This window comes from Palaemon carinicauda, chromosome 35 (assembly GCF_036898095.1).
Source record: "Palaemon carinicauda isolate YSFRI2023 chromosome 35, ASM3689809v2, whole genome shotgun sequence".
NCBI lineage: Eukaryota > Metazoa > Arthropoda > Malacostraca > Decapoda > Palaemonidae > Palaemon > Palaemon carinicauda.
In genome coordinates, this window is record NC_090759.1 from 40,247,985 (window position 1) to 40,272,418 (window position 24,434).

At 44.0% G+C, this 24,434-nt stretch overlaps 1 protein-coding gene across 1 annotated transcript in view; it reads right to left on the reverse strand.

The window, feature by feature from the left end:
- LOC137627243 (SH3 domain-binding protein 5-like) overlaps window positions 1-24,434 on the reverse strand; it is a 244,119-nt gene that overhangs the window by 181,450 nt on the left and 38,235 nt on the right. Inside the window, exon 3 of the mRNA XM_068358324.1 lies at window positions 19,311-19,432. Coding sequence (XP_068214425.1) covers window positions 19,311-19,432 — 122 coding nt within the window. The remainder of the gene's footprint in view (window positions 1-19,310; window positions 19,433-24,434) is intronic.

Here is a 24,434-nt window from a genome sequence, read left to right on the forward strand (position 1 = left end):
AAATCAATCATGATTCAATTTTCCGTACTTTCTCCAAACTTGCATTTCTCTGTCACATCGAACGTTATGGCTGTAACTTAATTGTTCGATGACTTTAAAACCCGGCCTAGTATTTTCTTCTTTTACTCTTTTTTTTTTTTTATGGTTCCATAATTGAGGGGGGTACAAGTTGACTTATAACTGAAGTTAGGAAAAGTATTTTGGATATGAAATGGACAATTATCTTTCGTAACAGTTTAAAATTATCGTGAATTCCCTTATTGTTAATAGCGGCTCTTTACTATTGTCGATTAAACGTATGAAAAAAAGTTTACCCGCTTTGCTACGAATTTAGGAATTTATATGGATACGGTAAGTAAAATATTTGTAATAACATATGTACTAAATGCTTTTAATATCAATAGTTATCTCTTTAATCATGTGTGTTTAATGCGTTCGTTTGTTTATTATGATCGAAGATGGAGCGTACAGTAAACAAATGGAAGGTTTCCGTTTCAGGCGGCGTTTTAAAAGGAAAAAGTTTTTTCATTTATTTCGAAGTTCCAAAATAAATTAAGTAGAACAACATTGGTAATAACAAAATCATCATATAAAACTAACCTATACAAAGATGTGTAAATGCGTTCGTTTCTTCGTTATGATCAGAGATAAACGTAAACAAAACAATGGTTGTCATTTTTCATTGTGCTTTTTGGCGTGTTTAGGAAACTCGTGATATAAAATCTCCTTAATTTTGATAATTTAGGATTTTCAATAATACAACAAAAGCTACTCTATACAGTGATGGTTTTGCTATTCACCAGTTGTCTAATACAATAGATATGATAAACATTAAAATTTGTCTGTATTTTGGGTCGTGTTATAACGAGAAATATACAGTGTTTACACACATCCTGGTAGTAACTTTAACCTTTTTTTTAAGTTATTAGAACTTTAAAGAATATTAAATGTTTGATTTATTTGCAAGAACAATTTGATATCATAAAATAATACAGTATAGTACATAGAAAGTATTGGAAATGGGTGGCAAACACGTTTGAATAGGCAAGATGCTGGTTGCCATGGCCCAAATGTAATTATTTCTGTTAGTTGTGTTTCGAAATATGCGATTTTCCATTTATACGAGGTCATTGATCGACCAAATTCTCGCATAATTCGGGACCCTACTGTATATATATATATATATATATATATATATATATATATATATATATATATATATATATATATATATATATATATATATATATATATATATATAAAATATATATATATATATATATATATATATATATATATATATATATACATACATACATACATACATATATATACACACACACACACACACACATATATATATATATATATATATATATATATATATATATACAGTGATACCTCTACATACGATCTTAATTCGTTCCGTGAGCTGCTTCGTATGTTAAAACAATCGTATGTTGGAGCAAATATTCGCATAAGAATACACTGTAATTTGTTTAATACGTTCCTTATCCTAAAAACCCATAATAACTCCTTAATAAATTGCTACACATAATTACGCATAACATTAATACAGTACAATTGAATAATACAGAAATATCTAAAAAAGAATAATAATAAAGAAATAATAAATAAAAAAGGGTTTTTTCGGGCTCAGGCCATGTTGTCCCGATGGAAGTTCCTTCATAGTAGCTTCCTAGGTTATATTTAACTACAGTGATATATCCCAGAGAATTTTACTTAAGGTATCCAGAATTCAAACTCCTGGCGCAAATATCCCTGACTTTCGCCTTTAGGGATATCGCATAATATCAGAGGACGTATTCTTGACACGCCACATAGCTATCTACATCCCTAATAGCGTTCACGCTTTGAGAGGGGAAAGTGGCAAGAATTGTAGGAGAGCCGTTATTAAGGCATCGCTTCTACTCCTACTACTGTTGAGCACCAGTATGACGTCACGTCCGGGCGCCATCTTATCATTCCTTCTGTTGTAGCAATACTAACTCGGTGTTTCCCAGTGCTTTCTCGCTATTTTTGGACTACTTTACTGCTATGATGCTTTCTCCAGCCTCATCTGGCCTCTGGAAAGTTGAGTATTATCTTTAATTTGTATAAATGTAAGGTCTTGCCAGTTTTTTCCTCGATTCAAGGTTTAATTAACGTAATAAGAGCTGTTGCCTAACCGGAGGCGTCATGGACGCTGGCGTTCGCTATGCATGTGTCATTTAGTCAGCCAGAATGACCTTCCTGGTATATTTCGCTTTAATAAATTTAGCTATTTAGCCTTTTTAGCTAGGAAATTTTATATTATGCCAAAAGTATCATGGTTTCGGCGATTTAGGTAACCGATCCTCACTTACGCTAGGCTTCCTAGCCTAGGCGTCTAGCCTTTACTTTCATCATGATATAGTTTTCCTAGTGTGATAATTTATTGAAGCTTTAGGCAATATTTTATACAAATAAGATATTACTCCATAAATTTTCCTCTTCAAGATAGAGAGAGTTTCGGTGATTTAGGTAATCGATTCTCATCGCTCTTAGGCTACTAGCCTTGGGGCTTTAGTATACTTTCATACATGTCCCTGATTGCTCTTGTATCGCCTTATTCAAGTGGAGACTGATACCTTCTAATCTTTTATAAGGGATACTAATCTCCCTAGGAGATTAAAGTGCAATCTCTTCTTCCTCTGAGTTAGCCTAGGCTGAACCCTAGTCAGCTTTGCCTTGAATTTCATTCGGGTAAATCTAGGCTAGGGTGTTTCTGCCCCCTCCCTTAACCGCAGATCCTGGTTTTGGTTTTGGGGTCAGAACATCAGAGTATTCCGTCTGTGGTCGGTTGCCAACTGGTTAGGTGAATTGAATTCCCAGGTCAGGTTAGGCTACCGACGCAGGAGGCTAGACCTCCCTAGGCCTCACCTGAAGGCATTATATGATATGATGCCTCCTCCCCGTGGCCTAGCAGACAGTCCTGTGCCGGCAGAACCTAAGCTGAAGAATAGAATTCTTCTATTGCTTGGGGAACTCCGACACTAGACTCTGTTCCTACTGTCTGAAACAGCAGCGAGGGTGCTGCCAATCTCATTCTGTATTGGGCTAGCCCTGGGCTAAGGAATTGAATTTCCTGGCCCCTTGGAATAGCTCTAATACTGGAACAAAGTCTTGTTAGGTGAGGTAGTACCTGCTGGCTCCTCCCTCATCCTACAGGACCCTCACCCCTCCCCTCTCTGTCCTTTAGTGATGGCCTAGCCTTCACATACCTTTGGCCATCATCCTACAATCGACCCTAGTGTCGGTAAGTTGTGGGATTGGCTTGGGTTCTCTGTCGGCTGCTCGGCTGTGCCGGCTGCCGGCAGAGATTCCCCACCCCTATCGAGTGTTCTTCAGTCCTCTCTTGGTCTGCCTTTCATAACCCTGCTGGCAGAGATCGGTGGGGTTGTGGTTGGATGGAAGCCTGAATGTAACATTTCCCCCTTCCATATGAACTCTCATTCCGGATGGAGGGCAGTAAGGCTGAGCCTTTACACGACCTCTCATCCATGCTTTCTCTCTCTCTTACCACTAGTATCCTGGGTCCCAACTGCCGGCGGCCTCATTCGGCAGCCGGCTGGACTACAGACCGCTGACAGTTTGTACTGTCGCCGGCTGGTATGGGTTGCCAATGGTCGGCGACCCACTGGCAGCCGGCGACCCATCGGCCGCCTGGCGACAGCTATGATGACTGCCGGCAGACAGTCGAACGATTGTCTGACGACATATCTCTCATGGGCAGCCTATTGTGAGGCCACTTGATATAATGAAAGTGAGTTCTTTCTTTAATTTACAGTGATCACAACATTCAATCCCCAATATTGAATTCCAGAAGACGGTGTTAAGTTACACCTCTATACATCCTGAAGGATGAAGGTCTTCTAATAATATTTCTATCCTTAGAAATACCCCGAAATTCAATTTTGAGGGAAGTCATAGCAATTGGCTGAACAGGAAACACACGTAGGTGTCTTTCCTTCTTCTTTCTAGCTTACCTATCCTAAGCTAAATATATACATAACATTGTATAACAAATTTTGTGAGATAATTCACCGAATACAGTACTCATCTGCCTTTCCTTTCTTTACAGGAGGACCATCTCAAGTGTGGAAATCATTTCTGTATGTCCGCAGTAAGAACTTCTGCGGCCATGGACTGTGTAGGACGCACGCGCGCTGTGCAGCGACATCGGGTTCTCTGAAGTATTGGGACCCCCAGGTATGTGACGTTTCTTCCACTTTGATTACTGAGGCTTTTGATGATCAAAAGTCGACTGAGTCAAGGGATGCAGGAAGAGAGAAGCTGCGTAAATGGGTCAGGGGTTTCCAGAAGAATACCACCAGGCCATACCTTCCTAACGAAAAGATGAGGGCCTGTCTTTTCCCTAGGGCATGTTCGGATGCAGTCATCCCGCAACCTCACGCAGAGATCCCCCTTGTCCAGATTCCGGTAGAATCTGACGTATCGGATGCCATGAAGGACATCCAGCTAGAAGACAACATGTCAGACGTTTCAGAAGACACTGAACGTAGTCTTCTAGCCGTAGACCAGGAGCAAGAGTATGTTGGCTCCTGAGTCCGACGACGAAGGAACCGAAATAGTTTCGGTTTCATCAGCTCCACTGGCAGAGCCCGTCCCCTCAACCTCCTCTGCCCTTCACTTGGCTGACATAGGCCAAACCTTACCCTCTATCCTGTCTATGTTTCAGGATATGAAGCAGGAGTCAACCGAGAAAGAAGCTGCGCTTCGGTCAGAGATGCACCAACTCGTATAGCTCCAAAGAAGCTAAACGTGAAGGACCTTCCTGCTTTCTCGGACGTCAACCCATGGAGGCATGCTGAGCACATGCCCATGTTGGGAAGTAAGATCTTCCTCTCCGACAAGCTGGGCACAGTTCCAGTGGAAGATGTGGAATTCTGGGCCAGTAAAGGGGCCTACCCAGACTGCTACGTTCGTCTGAGGACGGAACCTCCTTCGAAAGAGGAGAAAAGAGCCGAATGAAGTCATAATCCTTGACCTCCCCAAAGCTCAGGCCTTGTTTAAAAGCACGCTGAAGGAGAGGGCCTTCACTAGCTCCAAAGTGCCAGCTCTGAGTAAGAAGCACCCATCCTTCGTTGCTTCTTCTACCCGTGCCTTCCCCTTTATGGAAAAAGGGTTTAAGGCGGCCTTAAAGGCAGTCGAGGTGGGAAAACCTTGCCCTACACTCGAAGTGTAGGCCGTTCTCCCTCGCCCTACCATCAAACGATGCTGACTGGAAGGACGTTTTTAGTACCTTCTCAGTCGGGAAGTTGGAGGCCGACATTGCCGGACGTCAGTTCGGAGAAGACCTCCCTAAGTTGTCAGACCTTCAGCTGCGCAGGGAGCAGGAAACGAAGGAAAGACTTGCCGCCTCAATGTCTCTTCAGACTGGACTGGAGACGATGGCAAGCGTCTCCCCAACCCCAGACATGTACATGGTCTTTGCAAAGGCTCACCTGGTAACAGTCACCAAAGACCTGTACAACTTTATCAAAGCCAGACGGACTTGTAAAGAGCTCATGTTCGCGTCGGCTATGGTGAGGCACGAACCAAGGAAGTTGATATCTTCCAACATCTGGGGAAAAGACCTCTTCCCAAGTGAAGTGGTCAAAGAGGTTGTCGACAAAGCTGCCACGGAGAATAGAAATCTTCTCCAAAAGTGGGGTTTGTCGACAAAGAGAAAGTCTTCACCAGATGAGGGTCCCCAACCCAAAAGGAAGACTAAGAGACCAAGAGCGCCCTCTCGCCCACCTAGACAACAACAACAACTTCCCGTGGCCACGGTGTCCCAGACGGTGGCACAACCACCCACCATGTACCAATTGGTACCCCAGCAACTAGCGACACAGTCACCTGATTTTACCCCGGCCTTTGAAAGTCAATCCACGACCTTTCGGCCAAAGTCTCGAGGTTCCTTTCGAGGCTCCTCTAGACGCCCCTCAAGAGGCAGGGGCAACAGGGGTGGACGTGGCCAAGGAGGCAAGTCCTCCAACCAGCACTCTAAGTGAGATGCTTCCGGTAGGAGGGAGACTTTTCTCCCTGGGCCCACAGCCTGATCAAAAACGGACTGGGTTGGAGCTGGAACACAACTCCACCACCTTTCCCTCAATTCTTCCAACACTCAACCCCCATTCTGGAAGAATATGTCCAAGAACTCTTAGACAAGAGAGTCATAAGGAGAGCAAAGTCCGTCAAGTTCCAGGGAAGGCTGTTTTGTGTTCCGAAGAAGGACTCGGAAAATCTCAGTCATTCTGGACTTGTCGCCACTCAACAAGTTCATAGTGAACCACAAGTTCAGGATGCTTACTCTTCAACACATAAGGATCCTACTGCCGAAGCAGGCATACACAGTCTCCATAGATATGGCGGACGCATATTGGCATGTCCCAATCAATCGACAAGTTTCCTCCTACCTAGGATTCAAGCTGCAAAAGAGACAATACGTCTTCAGAGCCATGCCCTTCGGACTAAACATAGCCCCAAGGGTATTCACAAAGCTTGCAAATGCAGTCGTTCGTCAACTACGCCTAAAGGGAGTTCAGGTGATTGCCTACTTGGACGACTGGCTGGTGTGGGCAGCATCCGAAGCAGAATGCACGCAAGCCTCCAAGGAAGTGATCTAGTTCCTGGAACATCTAGGATTCAAGATCAACTTGGAAAAATCTCGACTATCTCCAGCTCAAAAGTTCCAATGGCTGGGAGTTCATTGGAACTTACAGTCACACCGCCTCTCCCTTCCATCAAAGAAGAGGAGAGAGATAGCGGGATCTGTCAAGAGACTTCTACGATCCGACTGGATATCAAGATGGCAACAAGAGAGAGTACTGGGCTCCTTCCAGTTTGCCTCAGTGACAAACCCAGTGCTAAGAGCACAATTAAAAGATGCATCAGGAGTCTGGAGAAGATATGCATCAAACACTTGAAGAGATCTAACAAGACCGATACTAACTCGTCTGCGATCACTTCTCAAGCCATGGTCGGAGGCAAAATACCTAAAGAAGAAGGTACCCTTGCAACCACCTCCACCCTCGGTCACCGTTCACATGGATGCCTCAAAGGAAGGATGGGGAGGCAACTCTCACCAACGGAAAGTCCAAGGAACCTGGTCCTCCCTCTTCAAGACCTTCCACATCAACATTCTGGAAGCCATGGCAGTTTTTCTATCGCTGAAGAAACTGAAGCTTCGCTGCTCGATCCGCATCCGACTGGTCCTGGACAGCGAAGTGATAATGAGATGTCTACCTCCCATTGCCCCTAGGCCCTCCCCCTGCCCCTGGGGCCATCTCCCTGCCCCTGAGTCCCTCCCCCTGCCCCTGGGGCCCTCCTCCTGCCCCTGGGGCCCTCCCCCTGCACCTGGGGCCCTCCCCCCGACCATGGGGCCCTCCTCCTGCCCCTGGGGGCCTCTTTTTTTTTAGGATCATAAGGCACATTGAACTTGATATCATCATCACCATCATCATTACCATCATCATCATCATCATCATCATCATCATCAACCGACAAGGTTCAAGATCGCCCCAAATCAACCAAGTGATGTTGGCCATCTTCTGCCTGGTGGAAAAGAAGAGCTGGCACTTATCAGCAGTTGTCCTTCAAGGGTTCCGCACTGTGACGGCAGACGCTCTATCCAGGCTCACCCCGATAAGAGTCAGAATGGTCCCTAGACGCAAGATCATTCTCCTTCATCTTACGTAAAGTCCCAGGACTGCAGATAGACCTCTTTGTAATGAGCGACAACAAGAAGCTACCCCGGTATGTAGCCCCGTACGAGGATCATCTAGCGGAAGCAGTAAACGTGATGTCCCTAGATTGGAACAGATGGTCCAGGATTTACCTGTTCCCTCCAACCAACCTCCTACTGAAGGTCCTAAAAAAACTGAGATCCTTTCAGGGAACAGCAGCGATAGTGGCTCACAAGTGGCCCAACAGCATCTGGTTCCCTCTGATGACGGAACTGCGATTGAAGCTGATCCCGTTGCCAGATCCACTTCTAACTCAACAAGTGCAGAAGTCGACTGTTTCCGCTTCATCACAGAAAACCCGAAACCTTCATCTCATGATTTTCTCACCTTAGCAGTCAAGAAAAGGTTCGGGATTTCGAAGAACAGTATCAACTTTTTAGAAGAATATAAGTCGAAATCTACTAGTAGACAATACGAGTCTTCCTGGAAGAAATGGGTTGCCTTCGTCAAGGCAAAGAATCCAAAAGAAATCTCGACAGATTTCTGTTTATCCTTCTTTATTCATCTCCATGAACAAGGTTTAGCAGCCAACACGATCTCTACGTGTAAATCTGCCTTGACTAGACCCTTGCTATATGCCTTCCAGGTGGACTTCTCTAATGAAATCTTCAATAAGATCCCCAAGGCCTGCGCTCGGCTTAGGCCCGCAGCACCCCCGAGGCCCATTTCTTGGTCCTTGGATGAGGTTCTTCATTTAGCCTCAACCCTGAACAATGAAGACTGCTCTCTGAAGGATCTGACCCAAAAAGTTATATTCTTATTTGCACTAGCCTCAGGAGCCAGAGTTAGCGAAATAGTGGCCCTTTCGAGGGATGACGGCCACATTCAGTTCACAGAGTGCGGAGAACTGAATCTCTTTCCTGACCAAACATTTCTCGCTAAGAATGAGCTGCCCACCAAAAGGTGGGGTCACTGGAGAATCTGCCCTCTGAAGGAAGATACATCTCTATGTCCAGTAGAATGCCTAAAGGTCTATCTTCGTAGAACTTCAGACCTTAGGGGAGGACAGCTTTTTAGGGGGAGAAACCTTAGGTTCGACATTGACTTTGAAACAATTAAGGGCGAAGATCACCTATTTCATTCGCAGAGCGGATCCAGACAGCATACCCGCAGGTCATGACCCGAGAAAAATTGCTTTGTCTCTAAATTTCTTTCAAAACATGAATTTTGAAAGCCTTCGCTCGTATACTGGATGGAAGTCATCCAGGGTTTTCTTCAAACACTGCGTGAAGCAAGTGCAAGAGATTAAGTATTTCGTGGTGGCAGCAGGTAGTGTACTAAAACCTGCCGCTTAAATACTGCGAAGAACAGTGCACTAATCGGGAATTTTAATGAAGGGTGTACATGATCCCTCTCGAAGGAGCGACATGTTTAGTGAAGTATCACGGTAGTGACACTATGGACTGTTCTAAGTATAAAGGTGAAAGAAGCATAAAAGACTTACACGTGTCATGCGTATAACTACGCAAGTGTTTATAAACTGCAACGACAGAAATAAGGAAACATGAAATATTACAATATTTCCTTTAAAGTGGCTTCAGGTTTCTTTTTCAGGTGTAACAAGTATTTCTGTTATTACCATTTAAATTATGCTTTTCCACAATATTTCCAAATTTCATTTTATATTATATTATAAAATGCACTTTATCCTTGTTATCTATTGTTTATCAATAAATACATATCTGAATTTTGCGTCTCCTTTCGCCCCAAAAATTCTAAATAAATAAAGGTGCCAGAGCAATTCATTATCCTCTTGTATTGAAAATATATTCTGAACAAATACAATATCTGTTCTATAGTGAACAAACCTCACAATTATGTGTTTTTGTATCAGGTATCAGTCCCTGGTTATAACCGATTCTATATTTCTGATTGTATTACTGACTTACAATTTTCCTACATAAATGAAAATCTGTCTACCTTGCTTACAACACACCAAGTATACCGGGGGAGGTGTCAGTAGTCAATACATACTTTTGTTCCTTTCAGAATACAAACTATGTTTTACATGTATATGATGAGACGACATGGCCTGAGCCAAAAAAATGGATTATGAGCGAAGCGAAAAATCTATTTTTGGGTGAGGTAGCCATGTCGTCCTGATGGACCCACCCTCCTTTTATAAAGGCTGAATGAATCCCTCCCAAAAGTACTGTACCTGTAGCACCTCGCTAACGCTACAATGAATGATAAGATGGCGCCCGGACGTGACGTCATACTGGTGCTCAACAGTAGTAGGAGTAGAAGCGATGCCTTAATAACGGCTCTCCTACAATTCTTGCCACTTTCCCCTCTCGAAGCGTAAACGCTATTAGGGGTGTGGATAGCTATGTGGCGTGTCAAGAATACGTCCTCTGATATTATGCGATATCCCTAAAGGCAAAAGCCAGGGATATTCACGCCAAGAGTTAGAATTCTGGATACCTTGAGTAAAATTCTCTGGGATATATCACTGTAGTTAAATATAACTTAGGAAGCTACTATGAAGGAACTTTCATCAGGACATGGCTACCTCACTCAAAAATGGATTTTTTGCTTCGCTCAAAATCAGTTTTTATTGACACTTTACCTTAGAGACAGGCCAGCGCAGGTGTAGGAATTGCTACGCAGGAGGAGACGGAAGATCAGCGAGGAGATAGAGACGGCGCCTGTTTTAACGTACCGTAACTTACTGTAACTTACACTACGTGAACTTTAACCTAACTTAGCTCTTTTTTTTTATTTTTATATTCTATATTTTTTTTTCTTTTCTATTTCTAATTTGCATCACTTTCACTCGATTCGGTCTTACTTTTCTTTGCTTCACTTTTTTTCTCTTCATCATGATCACTAAACCGTTTCGTAGATTTTTTAAAGAAACTATCGAGAGAAAGTTGCTTGGTACGGCTTTTGAGAATTTTTCTAAAGTGTGTTAAACAAACATCATCGAACTGCGCAACTACACGGCAATCCTGAAGTTTCTGTGGGTGATGCTTATCGATGAAATCAACCACGTGTTGATGATATGCCAACATCTGTTTTATTTCCGCCGAACCTAAGATGTGACCTACCTCCTTGATCTCCTCCGACTCGCTCAACTGCGGTTGGAACTCATCATGCTGCATGGCTTGCAGCTCCTTGAGTTCCTCAGTGGTGAGCTCTTCCTGATGCTCATCAACGAGTTCGGTGCTGTCATCTTCATCCACCTCCAGACCCATGGACTTGCCAAGGGATACAATCTCTTCGACGTCTTCCTTGACGGAAAGCACAGGTTCATTCTCGGGGCCAAAACCTTTGAAATCTCTGGGAGCAACAGCATCAGGCCAAAGCTTCTTCCAAGCTGAATTCAGTGTACAACGAGTTACTCCCTCCCAAGCCTGATCTATGATCTTTAAGCCGTGCACGATATTAAAATGGCTCCTCCAAAATTCACGCAAACTTAAGTTGGTGCTTTGCGTGACATTAAAGCACTGCTTAAATAAGTGCTTGGTGTAGAGCTTCTTGAAATTAGAGATGACTTGCTGGTCCATGGGTTGGAGGATAGGGGTGGTATTTGGTGGAAGATACAACACTTTGATGAATTCGTATTCGTCGATGATATCATCTTTGAGTCCTGGGGGGTGAGCGGGTGCATTATCTAAACAAAGCAAGCACTTCAAACGCAAATTCCTCTCCTGAAGGTACTTCTTGAGAGCAGGGCCGAAAACTACGTTTACCCATTCCACAAAGATATGCCTAGTGACCCAAGGCTTAGAATTAGAACGCCATAGAACATGCAGCAGGTCTTTATTAATTCTATGTGCTTTAAATGCCCTAGGGTTTTCGGAATGGTAAACTAATAACGGTTTTATTTTGCAGTCCCCGCTGGCGTTGGCACAAAGAGCATGAGTCAACCGATCCTTCATAGGCTTATGTCCATGCATTTTCTTCTCTTCGGCGGTAATGTATGTTCGACAACAAGGCATCTTTTACCAAAACAGACCGGTTTCATCACAGTTGAAAACCTGCTGCTCTATGTAGCCTTCCTCTCCACGATGCTTTCGAACTTTTTAACAAAATCATTAGCAGCCTTGGTGTCCGAACTTGAAGCCTCTCCATGCCGAACAACTGAATGATCCCCGTCCGTTTCCTAAATTTCTCAAACTAACCTCGAGACGCCTTAAATTCCTCATTCGTAGGATCGGTTGAACTCTCCCCCGCGTCACCCCCAGAGCCCGCCGCCTTCAAGTCACAATAGATAGCGCTGGCCTTCTCACAAATGATCGTTTCAGTGATCGTATCGCCAACAATCTCCTTATCCTTTATCCAGATCAACAAAAGGCATTCCATCTATTCCAGAGTAGGGCTACGACGTTTAGAAATAATAGTGATCCCCTTCGATGATTTGACTGCTTTAATGGCTGCCTTCTGTTTTATGATCGTCGAGATCGTAGACATATTCCGGCCATATTGTTTAGCCAGATCGCCAACACGCACACCTGGCTCATGTTTTTCTATTATTTCTTGTTTTAGTTCTAATGAAAACATTGACTTCTTCCTTTTCTCACCACTACTACTTCCTGAACGAAACAAATGTACTCACTCTTAGATTATGAGAAAACCTTTATTTATGGACATAGAGCGAAATGAAATAGCATCGAATACATGAGACAAATGTGTTTGAAGAATCATGTTTGCGAATGTTCAAATTGATGACCATTATTGTCCAGACAACGCTGATAACACGCACCAAAGGATTCGCAAACGTCGCGAAACATGTCATTAGGAATATCACGACATTGTCTTTCAATTTCCAATTTCAATGCATCAATTGTCCTTGGTTTGTTGGCATAAATGTTGTCTTTTAAGTATCCCCACATAAAAAAAGTCCATGGGTGTTAGGTCTGGGGAACGCGCAAGTCGTGATATTCCTAATGACATGTCCATGGGTGTTAGGTCTGGGGAACGCGCAAGTCGTGATATTCCCTAATGACATGTTTCGCGACGTTTGCGAATCCTTTGGTGCGCGTTATCAGCGTTGTCTGGACAATAATGGTCATCAAATTGAACATTCGCAAACATGATTCTTCAAACACATTTGTCTCATGTATTCGATGCTATTTCATTTCGCTCTATGTCCATAAATAAAGGTTTTCTCATAATTCTAAGAGTGAGTACATTTTTTTGAGACACCCTGTATATACATATATACATGTATGTATATGTACATATATGTGTATATAGATATATGTATATGCATATGTATGTGTTATATATATATATATATATATATATATGTATATATATATATATATATATATATTATACACATAAAAAATTAGGGCAAGGCATGCGAAATAATGAATAAATCCCGAAGGATAACAGCCTGATGGCTTAAATAATAAAAATTGCCGCCCAGTAACGAAGGTCGGCAAGCAATTTACGATACGTAAACTGATATCGGCCCTAAATATGAACCACAAGGGTTCTAAACGCTAAATAATGAATATCCACAATAAAACATATAAAAATTTACTAATAATAAAATAATACACTTAGTAACACCGCGAGTGAAACTAAAAGCTCTCAAAACAGGAGTACCAACCGTAAGCGGAATCGAGCAAGACCGAGATGAACGAAGAGAATAAACTCTTATAATTTAAATATCAAACGATCTAGATTGCTCAAAACACAGCAAAACATAGCTTGGTACTTAACTTAGACGGTGTCTCCTGGGAAACCGATGAAGAAGCCATAATCCAGCGAAAAATAAGGCAAAACACGAGAGCACAAACAAGCGGGTTACCACACAGGCGTGCTAAAAAGGAGTTGGGTTCTGAGCGGATGCAGAGTTGGTGGTGCCGAGTGAGGTTGAACGGCTCTCCTCTATTGGGGTCTTTGTCGTGGATGAATCTAAATAGTGCGGGACCTCTGGATTATACGCCCAATTCTATACCGACACCAATAGGTGAGCGAGCTAGTTAACCTAGCACTCCTTTACATTTTTTCTCTGGTATATTTAGCAGTAAATTACCTAAGAATAAGTGCTAATAGGAGCTTATTCACTGGCCGGCACAGGTTCAAGCCCAGAAATATATATGTATATACACACACACACACATATATATATATATATATATACACACACACACACACATATATATATATATATATATATACACACACACACACATATATATATATATATATATATTTTATACACACACACCCACATACCACTCCACTCCTAAAAAAAAGCTGATGGAAATGCTTGAGAGCTAGGAAAGAGGCTTTCATTTTTAAGAGGTTGATGGGTCACCGCCATTCGGATTCGGACCAAAGCCCAGATGCCGTCAAGTATATCAGATGAGGCCCCCCCCCCCCTCTTTTGATGCATCTGTGACCGGTGAGTCTGTGAGCTGAGACCAAAACGTCCTCAACTGGCCACTGAAGTGACCAAATGCAGAGACGGACATGAGGAACCAACTCCTTGAGAGAAGCAAGGTGCCCTAAGAGTTTCTGCCATCGATGTGCTAGTAATTCCTCTCTCGCGAGGAAATCCTTGGCTACCTCTTACAATCTCTTCGCTCTGTCCTCGGACGGGAAGACCTTGCCTAGGATGGTCTTCATTCTCATCCGTATACTGTATATACCACATCTTGGACTGGTTGCAGATGAGACTTCTCATGATTTATCAGGATCCCCAGATCCTGACAAAAGGCCAGAAGTTTTTCTCAATGGAGGAGAAGGGTCTCCTTCGAGTCTGCCAGAACTAGCCAAAAGATATCGGAGAAGACGAATGCCGTTCTTGTGTGCCCAAGTGGAAACTAGAGTAAAGACCCTAGTGAACACCCTAGGTGCTGTGGACAGGCCGAAACACAGCTACTTTGAATTGGTATACCTGATCATCCATAGCAAAGCGCAGGTACTTCCTTGATGACGGATGTATTGTGATCTGGAAGCAAGTCTTTTAGGTCCAACGAGATCATGAAGTTGTTCGCTCTGACAGCCTGTCAACAATTTGTCCTGTCTCCATTTTGAACGGAGATTGTAAGACATACTCGTTCAGGGATGAGAGGCCTATCATGGGTCTCCAGCCTCCAGACGCCTTTCCTACAAGAAATAAGCGACTCTCTAAAAGCCTGGAGACTCTCCCAGGACCTCCAGAAGAGCACCCTTCTCTAGCATGGTCCTGACTTTGCCCCGTAGGGCCTAGTCCATTGCCTGGCCAATCCCTTGGCATAAGCCCTCGTCGCAGTTGGACTTTGAGTCAGTGGAGGGGGAAGTCGATGAAAGGGACGATATATCCCTTTCTTAATACAGAAGTAGTCCAAGGAAGTAGGTTGGCCAGGGCACCAGCCAGCCGTAGATACTACAACTAGAGAGTTATGGCATCTTTTGACTGGCCAGACAGTACTACATTGGATCCTTCTCTCTGGTCACGGTTCATTTTTCCTTTGCCTACACATACACTGAACAGTCTGGCCCATTCTATACATATTCTCCTCTGTCCTCATACACCTGACAACACTGATATTACCAAACAATTCTTCTTCACCCAAGTGGTTACTGCACTGTAATTGTTCAGTGGGCACTTTCCTCTTGCTAAGGGTAGAAGAGACTCTTTAGCCATGGTAAGCAACTCTTCTAGGAGAAGGACACTCCAAAATCAAGCCATTGTTCTCTACTCTTGGGTAGTGCCATAGTCTCTGTACCATGGTCTTCCACTGTCTTGGGTTAGAGTTCTCTTGCTTGAGGGTACACTTGGGCATGCTATTCTACCTAATTTCTCTTCTTGTTTTGTTAAGTTTATATAGCAAGTAATAATAATAAGGGTTGGCTATTTAATTCATCCACCTCTGCCATCTGCTCTTAAGGCATGCCCCCACTGGTAGACTGGTCAGGGAATTGCCCTCCATAGCACGGTTGTCCTTACTGGGATTTTTTGCCTTTACCTATTGTGTCCTCTGGGTCGAAAGGAAGGCTTTGCATCCTCCTTCTTTGGGGTGTTCTGCTTCTGGCTAGTCTGAGGTTTTGGAGACTGTTGTCTGTGCCTTGGAAGAGCCTGCTGGAAGGAGGCGAGAGGAGACAACCTGTTGAAGGAGTGTGTCTTGGCTCGCCCTTCTCCATCGGTCTGCTATGTTCTCAATGGCCTCCCCAGCCACAAACATGGTGGGTCCGTCCATTGGAGCAATGCGCAGCCTTACTGCCTCTCTCTTCGGCACCTGCCACTGCAATCTTGAGACAACTTCATCACGTCGCCTAAAGATCCAGCTAACCTGTCGGTTTACCACGTTCTCCATCAAGAATTCGAGTATTCTCACACCCGAGAGAAGGAAAGAGAACAGCGTTTCCCTCCTCTTAGGAGTGGAAAAGTTCTCGTTCTTGACGAAATAGCCGATCGTGTCCAACCAATAGTCCAGCCATGAAACTGGTTGCAAGGCACACTTCGCAACACGCTACATGTTAGCAGCGTCTGCAGCAGAAAACTGAAAAGGGAGAGTTGCCAGTTTCTCTGAAGGTGTCTGGGTCAACGATACAATTGCTGGATCCAGTGGTAAGGGTGAAGGATTGTCTCCCACTACCTCAATAGTACTTCCTCTGACTTACGTAAGGAGGAGGAAGTAATCAAGAGGAGTCCCGAGAATGAAGAGAACAGGAGGAGCCAGTTGATTGGGCGTAAACTCTCTTCTTTGCTGTCTTAATTCCCCTTCCCCAAGCTAAGACAATCTTGGGTCTGGAGGGTTTAGGAGCACCAAACAACTGGTCCAGGACCATATCCTTGCCCTCAATTAGGATGTTATCAGGTTCTTCAAAGTTGTTTACCTTCCTGATGCAAGCCAGAACCTTTAGAAAAATTTGATCCGAATCTTTCTGCTCCAAAGGGGTGACATTCAGGCTGGTGGAACTGTCATTGAAAGGTCCTTCCTCTCCCGAGCTAACACCCATAGCAGCCCGGGCAGGGTGAGGGTTGTCAACAGAAATCCTTTTGGAAGCCGAGTGTGCTCTGGGGGGAAGGCTGCTATGCCCAGGTCTTATGTTAGCAGCTGAGACAGAAGACTGTTCCCCTCGAGTCTGACGTTCATCCATAGAACGGCAGTTCTTGGGAAGAGTCTTCGTGTCTTTCCTCTCTTTTGGTCGAATCTTAAATTCGTCCAAAAGAGAGGATTCCTCCCCCCTAATTGATTCCGTTGGTTTAGCATCCTCCCCAGAACCAACTCAGAGAGGGGGAATACTGTACTTCGGTCGAGAAGAAAGATTTTCCTGGTCGTCGATCCTAACAGGCTTCCAGCTCTCCGAGCAAGAGACCGGGCGAGGGTTAGAGAATTCCAACCATTGGAGAGAAGCAACCTCTCTTTCCCTAACCAACCTTGCGGCCGTGACCCAAGTCACTGCCGCTCCCTCCCAGTTCAGATCCATGATCTTAGGATCCTTAGTCTTAAGGTAATCCCCATACCTCGAGACTCTCTGGGTGACAGGAAGTGGAGGCGGTAGTGGCACCCTAGCTAGGCTAGATCCCCTAGGGTCAGAAAGATCACTAGATCCCTCAGGAGAATCCAAGGGAATGACGGGAACCTTCCCTGCCGCAGTTGGAGGATCGTTGGAAATTCCCATCGCTTGTTTAAGCCCTTTCACCAGGTCCTGAAACCAAAGTCCATCCATGGCTAGCATGTTACCTGATGGTTGTCTCCCTGCCTTTGGATGGTTCTGATCACACCGGTCAAGATTGGGGGGAGGGGTAAGAAGAACGCCTCAACCCTCTCCCGGGTGAGCTCTCGCAGGGTGAACGACCTTGACGAGAGGTTGATTGGCAAGGTGAGTCAGTGCACTCGCTCCCCTCAAACCTCTTCTCAACTCTTAAGATAGCAATCGCTAGAGCGTGTAGAAACCTCGTTCACTTGATGAGAATCAGGTTTCCTCGCTTCCAACGGATAAGCTCTCCCTTACTTCTCGCTAAAAGGAAAGGCACGCAACGATGCGCGGAGCCTCTCTGCCTTTGGCGATGATACGAAACCGTGTCCGAGAGCGTCAAGAAGCGGAGCTCACTTGCTCACCTGTTCACCCAAAGGAGAAAGGCATGATGCTTTCGTTACCATAAGGTGAAGAATGACAAGGGGCTGAATGCTTGCGATGCAGCGAGTCCTCACCTCACTCTCCTGAGGGCGCATCGTCTAGCGGATGAAGGAGCTGCCACTCAAAAGAGAGAGACAGAGAAGATCTCTCCCATTGCAAACGAGAGGATCAATCGACTCCTCCTTCCGATAGCGCATCGCCTTATGGACGAGGGAGCTGCCACTCAGAAGGTTGTGTCGCTTCCGTCTTTCCTTCCGGGTTGCCCAAGTTGTTGCTTCTCTCTTCAAGTAAGTCCAGGAAGATACAAAGTAAAAGCTTGTTCCTGAGACCTGAGGGTTTCTGGACAAGTCACTCCGATGAGTGCTTGTCCTCAACTCTTCTCGTTCTCCCGCTGAAGCAGGAGGGACGTTGGGGAAGGCAAAAAAAAAGAGGGACTCTGTGCACGAATGTGCGCAAACGCAGGAACTCCTGTGGCTTCTCCTTTAACAGAGGAGACGTCAATCCCAAGGAGGGCCACAGCACACCAACCGTGTGGTCTAAGAGAGAGACTCCCCGCAGAGGACTATCTCACTACCCCTCTATGGGAGACAATGGGAGGAGGCCTCGCACGAGGTTATCCCTGCACTACCAGGTCACCACTCGTACTCGACTGTTCCCCAGAGGAAGCCGGTCGGGTAGAGTCCAGATGTAGAGATCAAGCCAGAGGAGAAAGAAATCAAGTCTTCTTCCCTTTCGAGGCTGACCTCGAAGGGGAAGAATCCTTAATAGACTACTACTACTTACACCTTCCTAACCTCCCGACACACTACAAGGAGACTCCTTCATGCATGAGTGACCTCGGCACGAAGGACAGAGACCGTGAGGATCCGTCTCCTCGAAGGACAAGAAGGTGCCACAATGGCACCCTTAAAGACCCAGACAAACTCGCATGGTTGGACCTCATGGGCAAGCACACCTGAAAAGAGAGAAGAGAGATTAGTTTCAGCCATTTTTAGGATAACGGAGAGTGAGAAAGGTCTAAACTCTACCGGGGGAATAACACAACCCTGCTAGCAACCCCCCCCTCACTAGCGGTGGATAGTTAAACACTGTTTGACCTTCAGTTTCAGCTAGTTTTCACCTCCGCCGAAATAATAATGCCATCGGGACAAAGTAAAATTAATGACAGATGACAGGTTTGTAAGCAGGGTAGCTGTTACTAGCTTTCTACCCCCACCTCCACTAACAAGTGGCGGGGAAGTTACACCTCGCTAAAAGTCTTATGGCTAGTCTTCCAGCTTCGCCGAAAGTATATTCCCTAATAAAGAGCGAAAGACTTTGTATTTGTACTTAGTCGAAAAAATAAGGTAAACTATAATTAATGGGGATTTAGCAGATAACAAAGTTCTCTAGAACAACTTCAAGACCTTACAGGTATGTTAGCAGTGGCCAGGAATACAAATATAATACCATAAATAATTTCAGAGGAATTAACTCAAAACTCACCTTCATTGTAGCATGGTTGAGCATCTCTTGCCATGCAGAATCAAACTGCCAGCGTTCATGGCGACTATTAACAAATCTCTCTTCAGCTAGAGCTATAGTTTCCTTGGCTGCTTGATGTAATGCTGCATGAAAAGATACACACCATAAATTGCTTTTATACATGTTAATAAAGTAAAGTCAGTTATTTCTAGAGTCAGAATTTTCTTCTGAGATCTGCATGATCTTGATATGATTAAGAAATGTAACTCACAAGAGTTACACACAAAACCCTTAATGCCTTGAGTAATCAGGCTAGACAATAATATGATACCTTAACTAACCTGGCTATTTGGACTTGAAAAACTGGCTGATAAATTTAAATGTCTTAAAACAAAACCTACTGAGTTATAAAAGGTAATTGGAATAAACCCATATCTAGCCCAAAAACCAGCAGCCAAAAGCTGATGGATTGAACGATAGTTGAGTTTGCCAATAGGGGAAAATGGGGCTCATACATATGACAGGGTTCATGTTACATCATTGCGAGTTCCCAATATGAATGTTTGCTTCAGTTCTGCAGCTGTCTAATCTACATCTATATCTATATCCCAAGGCACTTTCCCCAATTTTGGGGGTAGCCAACATCAAACAAATGAATAAAAGGGGACCTTTCCTCTCAACACTCCACTCCTCCCAGCCTGACGAGGAACTCAACCGGGTTCGGCTGGTACTGCTAAGGTTCTACAGCCCACCCTCCCCTGTTATCCACCACAGATGAAGCTTCATAATGCCGAATCCCCTACTGCTGTTACCTCCGCCGCCATCTAAGGTGACTGGAGGAAGCAGCAGGGCCTACCGGAACTGCATCACAATCGCTTGCCATTAATTCCTATTTCTAGCACGCTCTCTTGCCTCTCTCACATCTCTCCTCCTATCACCCAGAGCTTTCTTCACTCCATCCATCCACCCAAACATTGGCCCTTCTCCTTGTACTACTCCCATCAACTCTTGCATTCATCACCTTCTTTAGCATACAGCCACTTTCCATTCTCTCAACATGGCCAAACCACATTAGTCTCTCTCTCTCTCTCTCTCTCTCTCTCTCTCTCTCTCTCTCTCTCTCTCTCTCTCTCTCGTAAGAAATAAAACCTTAGTTCACATATGGCAACTTGAGTTTAAGAATGAAATTAACATGCATATTGTTAGTTGTGGCGATCAATTCCTCGCTTCAGGAGGTACAGGAAACAAAAACACGACATTCGATTACAACAGCTGATATATATATATACTCTCTCTCTCTCTCTCTCTCTCTCTCTCTCTCTCTGTCACATCGAACGTAATAGCGGTAACTTAATTTTTCGATGACTTTAAAAATGGCCTAGTACTTTCTTCTTCTTTTACCTTTTTTGCATATGGTGAGGTGGGTACAAGTTGACTTATAACTGAAGTTAGGAAAAGTATTTTGGATATGGAAAGAACAATTATCTTTCGTAACAGTTCAAAATTATCGTAAATTAACATTCTGTCATTAGCGGCAGTTTTCTATTGTGGATTAAACGCATAAGGAAAAAAAGGTTTTCAGCTTTGCTATGAATTTAGGAATTTATATGGATACAATAAGTAAAATATTTGTAATAACAATGTTTACTAAATGTTTGTTATATCATTAGTTATCACTTTGTGCATGTGTGTTTAATGCGTTCGTTTGTTTATTATGATCGAAGATGGAGCGTAAACAAATGGAAGGTTTCCGTTTCAGGTGGCGTCATAAAGAAAAACATTATATAAATGGCAATCATTTCATTTATTTGGAAGTTCTAAGAAAAATTAAGTAGAACATTGGTAATTACAAAGTCAACATATAATCAATACTTGGTAAGATTGCTGTCGATGCAAAAACTAACCTATACACAGATGTGTAAATGTGTCTGTTTCTTCGTTATGATCAGAGATAAACGTAAACAAAACATTGGTTGTCATTTTTTATCGTGCTTTTTGGCGTGTTTAGGAAACGCATGATATAAAATCCCTTTAATATTTGTGCCTGTTTTAGTTTAGGGTACTGTAGTACATGCATTAAGTGTTCTGTACATTAAAGGGTAGTTTGTTAACAGTAATACGTAAAATGGAGTTTTCATGATAAAACAAAGTTTTATGAATACTTACCTGGCAGTTATATATATATAGCTGATATCTCTAAATCGGCAGAATTTTTCAAAACAAGGCAACCTCCTTGTGGTGGTTGGGAGGTAGATGGTAACACCCGTCACAGGGTGGTCCAAGGAATCATTCCCGTGTCCAAGACTTCAGTTCATCTATGCCCGACCTGTCTCCTGAGGGGAGGTGGGTGGGCCTTCGAATATATATATAACTGCCAGGTAAGTATTCATAAAACTTTGTTTTATCATAAAAACTCCATTTTTATGAATAGTACTTACCTGGCAGTTATATATATATAGCTGATTCACACACTTGGAGGAGGGAAAACAGACAGTGAACATCGTTGGGGAAACAACAAAAGAGTTGTAGGAGATAAAAACACCTTGATTCCTTGCCTGCTAAGGTAGCTGATTTCAAAGGTACAGCCTCGAGAGTGGCTTTCCCTTAGGAGTGTTTATCCAGGAGTAAGCCTGCAAAGCTGCAAAAAACTCAATCGAGTCTGTCAAAGGGATAAGACCAACAACTTGACTAGACTTCAGAAACTACCTTCGCCCCATATAATAAAAACTGCAACCTTACTAAAACTAACCACCTAACCCTGCAATATAGACAAAAACTATATATCTAGACTGAGGGAACCGCACCACAAGACGAAGTCCTCAGACTATCATAAAAACACAAACCCTCATACATGCATATAAACCAAGGTTGAGTGGGGTTAATAACTCCTTTGCCTAATACAGAAACCGCAGCTATGTATGGGTCCAAGATATAGCACTTGCCAAAGACTACTCTCAAAGTTAATGAGAAGCGAAGACAGAGTCGCTCCTCCAGAAAATTGCATCCATGAATAGCCTAACTAACATATATTCCTGATATGCCAGAGAGGTAGCAATGGCTCTCACTTCGTGAGCCCGTAATTTCAACAGGGCGAAGTGTTCCTCCTCACATAAGAGGTGGGCTTCCCTAATTTTCTCCCTCAGGAAAAAGGACAAAGTATTCTTAGACAGGGGTTTTTGGCGGATCTTTCACTGAACACCATAACAAGTTGGATGCACAGCTCACGTTCATAGTGTGAGCCAAAAAAAACTTTGAGGGACCTAACTGGGCAGAGGAGTCTTTCCTTCTCTCGACCCACTAGGTTCATGAGGTTAATGACATCAAACGTCGTAGGACAGGGTTACGAAGGGTTCTCGCTCTCTACGAGAAAGATGAACCTTAAGGCACAAACTGCCCTATCCTAATTGAAGCTCACCATCTTCCCAATCGCCTGGACTTCGCTGACCTTTTGGCATTCGCTAGAGTCATAAGGAAGAGGGTTTTCTTCGCTACAACTCGAAGAGAGGCTAGCGAGATAGGTTCAAATTTCTTGGAGCACAGAAACTTAAACACCACATCCAGGTTTATGAGTACCTATTATGTCGTCTGAAAAGACCCAATGAGGTCCTGCAAATCTTTATTTTGGGAGAACTCTAGGCCTCTATGCCTAAAGACGGCCGAGAGCATACTGCTGTATCCATTGATGGTAGATACAGCCAGCTTAGCATCCTGTCTGAGGTATAAGAAGAAGTCTGCAATCTGGCTCAGAGAGATAGAGGATGAGGAAAACTTGTGCCGCCTGCACCAAGCTCTAAAGGTCTCCCACCTAGATTGGTAGACTCTTTGTGAAGAGATCCTCCTTGCTCTGGCGAGAGATTTCGTCGCTTGTGCCGAAAAGCCTCGAGATCTGACAAGTTTCTAGTCAGTCTGAAGGAAGTCAGTTGAGAGCAAGGGGGGTTAGATGATACCTCTCAAAGTGGGGCTGTTTGAGAAGATCTAGACTTGCCGAAGTCTTCTTGGGAAGTCCATCAACATGCCCATCACTTCCGAAAACCCTTCCCTAGCAGGCCAGAATGGAGCCGCTAGGATCATTCGCCCCGAATCGAGGAGAGCGAATTTCCTGAAGACCAGATTGATGATCTCGAACGGGGGCAACGCAAACATGTCCACCCCCGTCCAATCCATCAAGAAGGAGTCCACTGCTACAGCTTCCTCGTCCGGGACTAGGGAGCAGCAGCAGGGGATCCTCTTCTTCCAGTTGGAGGCAACAAAGGTCTGCTACAGGTCTGCCCCACAACATCCAGAGACTGACAGACTTGCGGGTTAAGAGACCATTCTGAGGGAAAAACAAGTCTCTTCCTGCTGAGCATGTTTGCCCCAAAGTTTCTTGCCCTAGAACAAAACTCCTTTCTAGATCCAAGAGATCAGAACGAAGGCGTCCTAGATCTCGACACACGATTCGACTAGTGTCATCACGAAGTCCTAGATTTTCATGTTCAAAGCCATGCCTCACGCTAGAACTTCGACGTCGAGCGTCCTGAAAGATGAGGCGCCGAGTCCTGTAAGACATGGCGCCGATAGTCCTGTAAGACGTAGTGCCAAAAGTCCTGTAAGATGTGGAGCCGAGAGGTTAACAGAGCGAGACGCTGAACATTCTAAAAGACGTGGTGCTGAGCGTCCTGGTGTCAGAAGAGAGACTTCTTGTTGACAGGAAGACCTAATTATTTGATAGGCTCAACGTTATCTAAAAATCCAGATACAGGGACGCTCTGATTTCTCTAGAGCGCAGTATTCTGCTACATTAAGCAAAAGTTACGTAAACATAAGAGGGGCGGAGCTGAGACCAAAACACACGGCCCGAAACTGACCCATTCTACTCCCGTTCTTTCTTGTAAACAAACCTCAGATAGTTTGATTGCATAGCCTGCCACTTAGACTCCTCTCTAGAACTGGGAGAGAGAATCGTTGTAGCTAAAAACTAAAGGAGGTTTCCCTATAAAAGGAAAAAGTAATCCTCCTTTAGAAGAAGTACTGACCAAAGGTCTGCTCCCCTCTTCTCCAAAGATTTTGATGTCTCCATGGAGAACTTCGACTTCTGAACGAAGGCGTAAAGAGCATTTACGTCCAGGACCGGACAAAAGACTCCCTCTCCCAAAAGAGAGACAT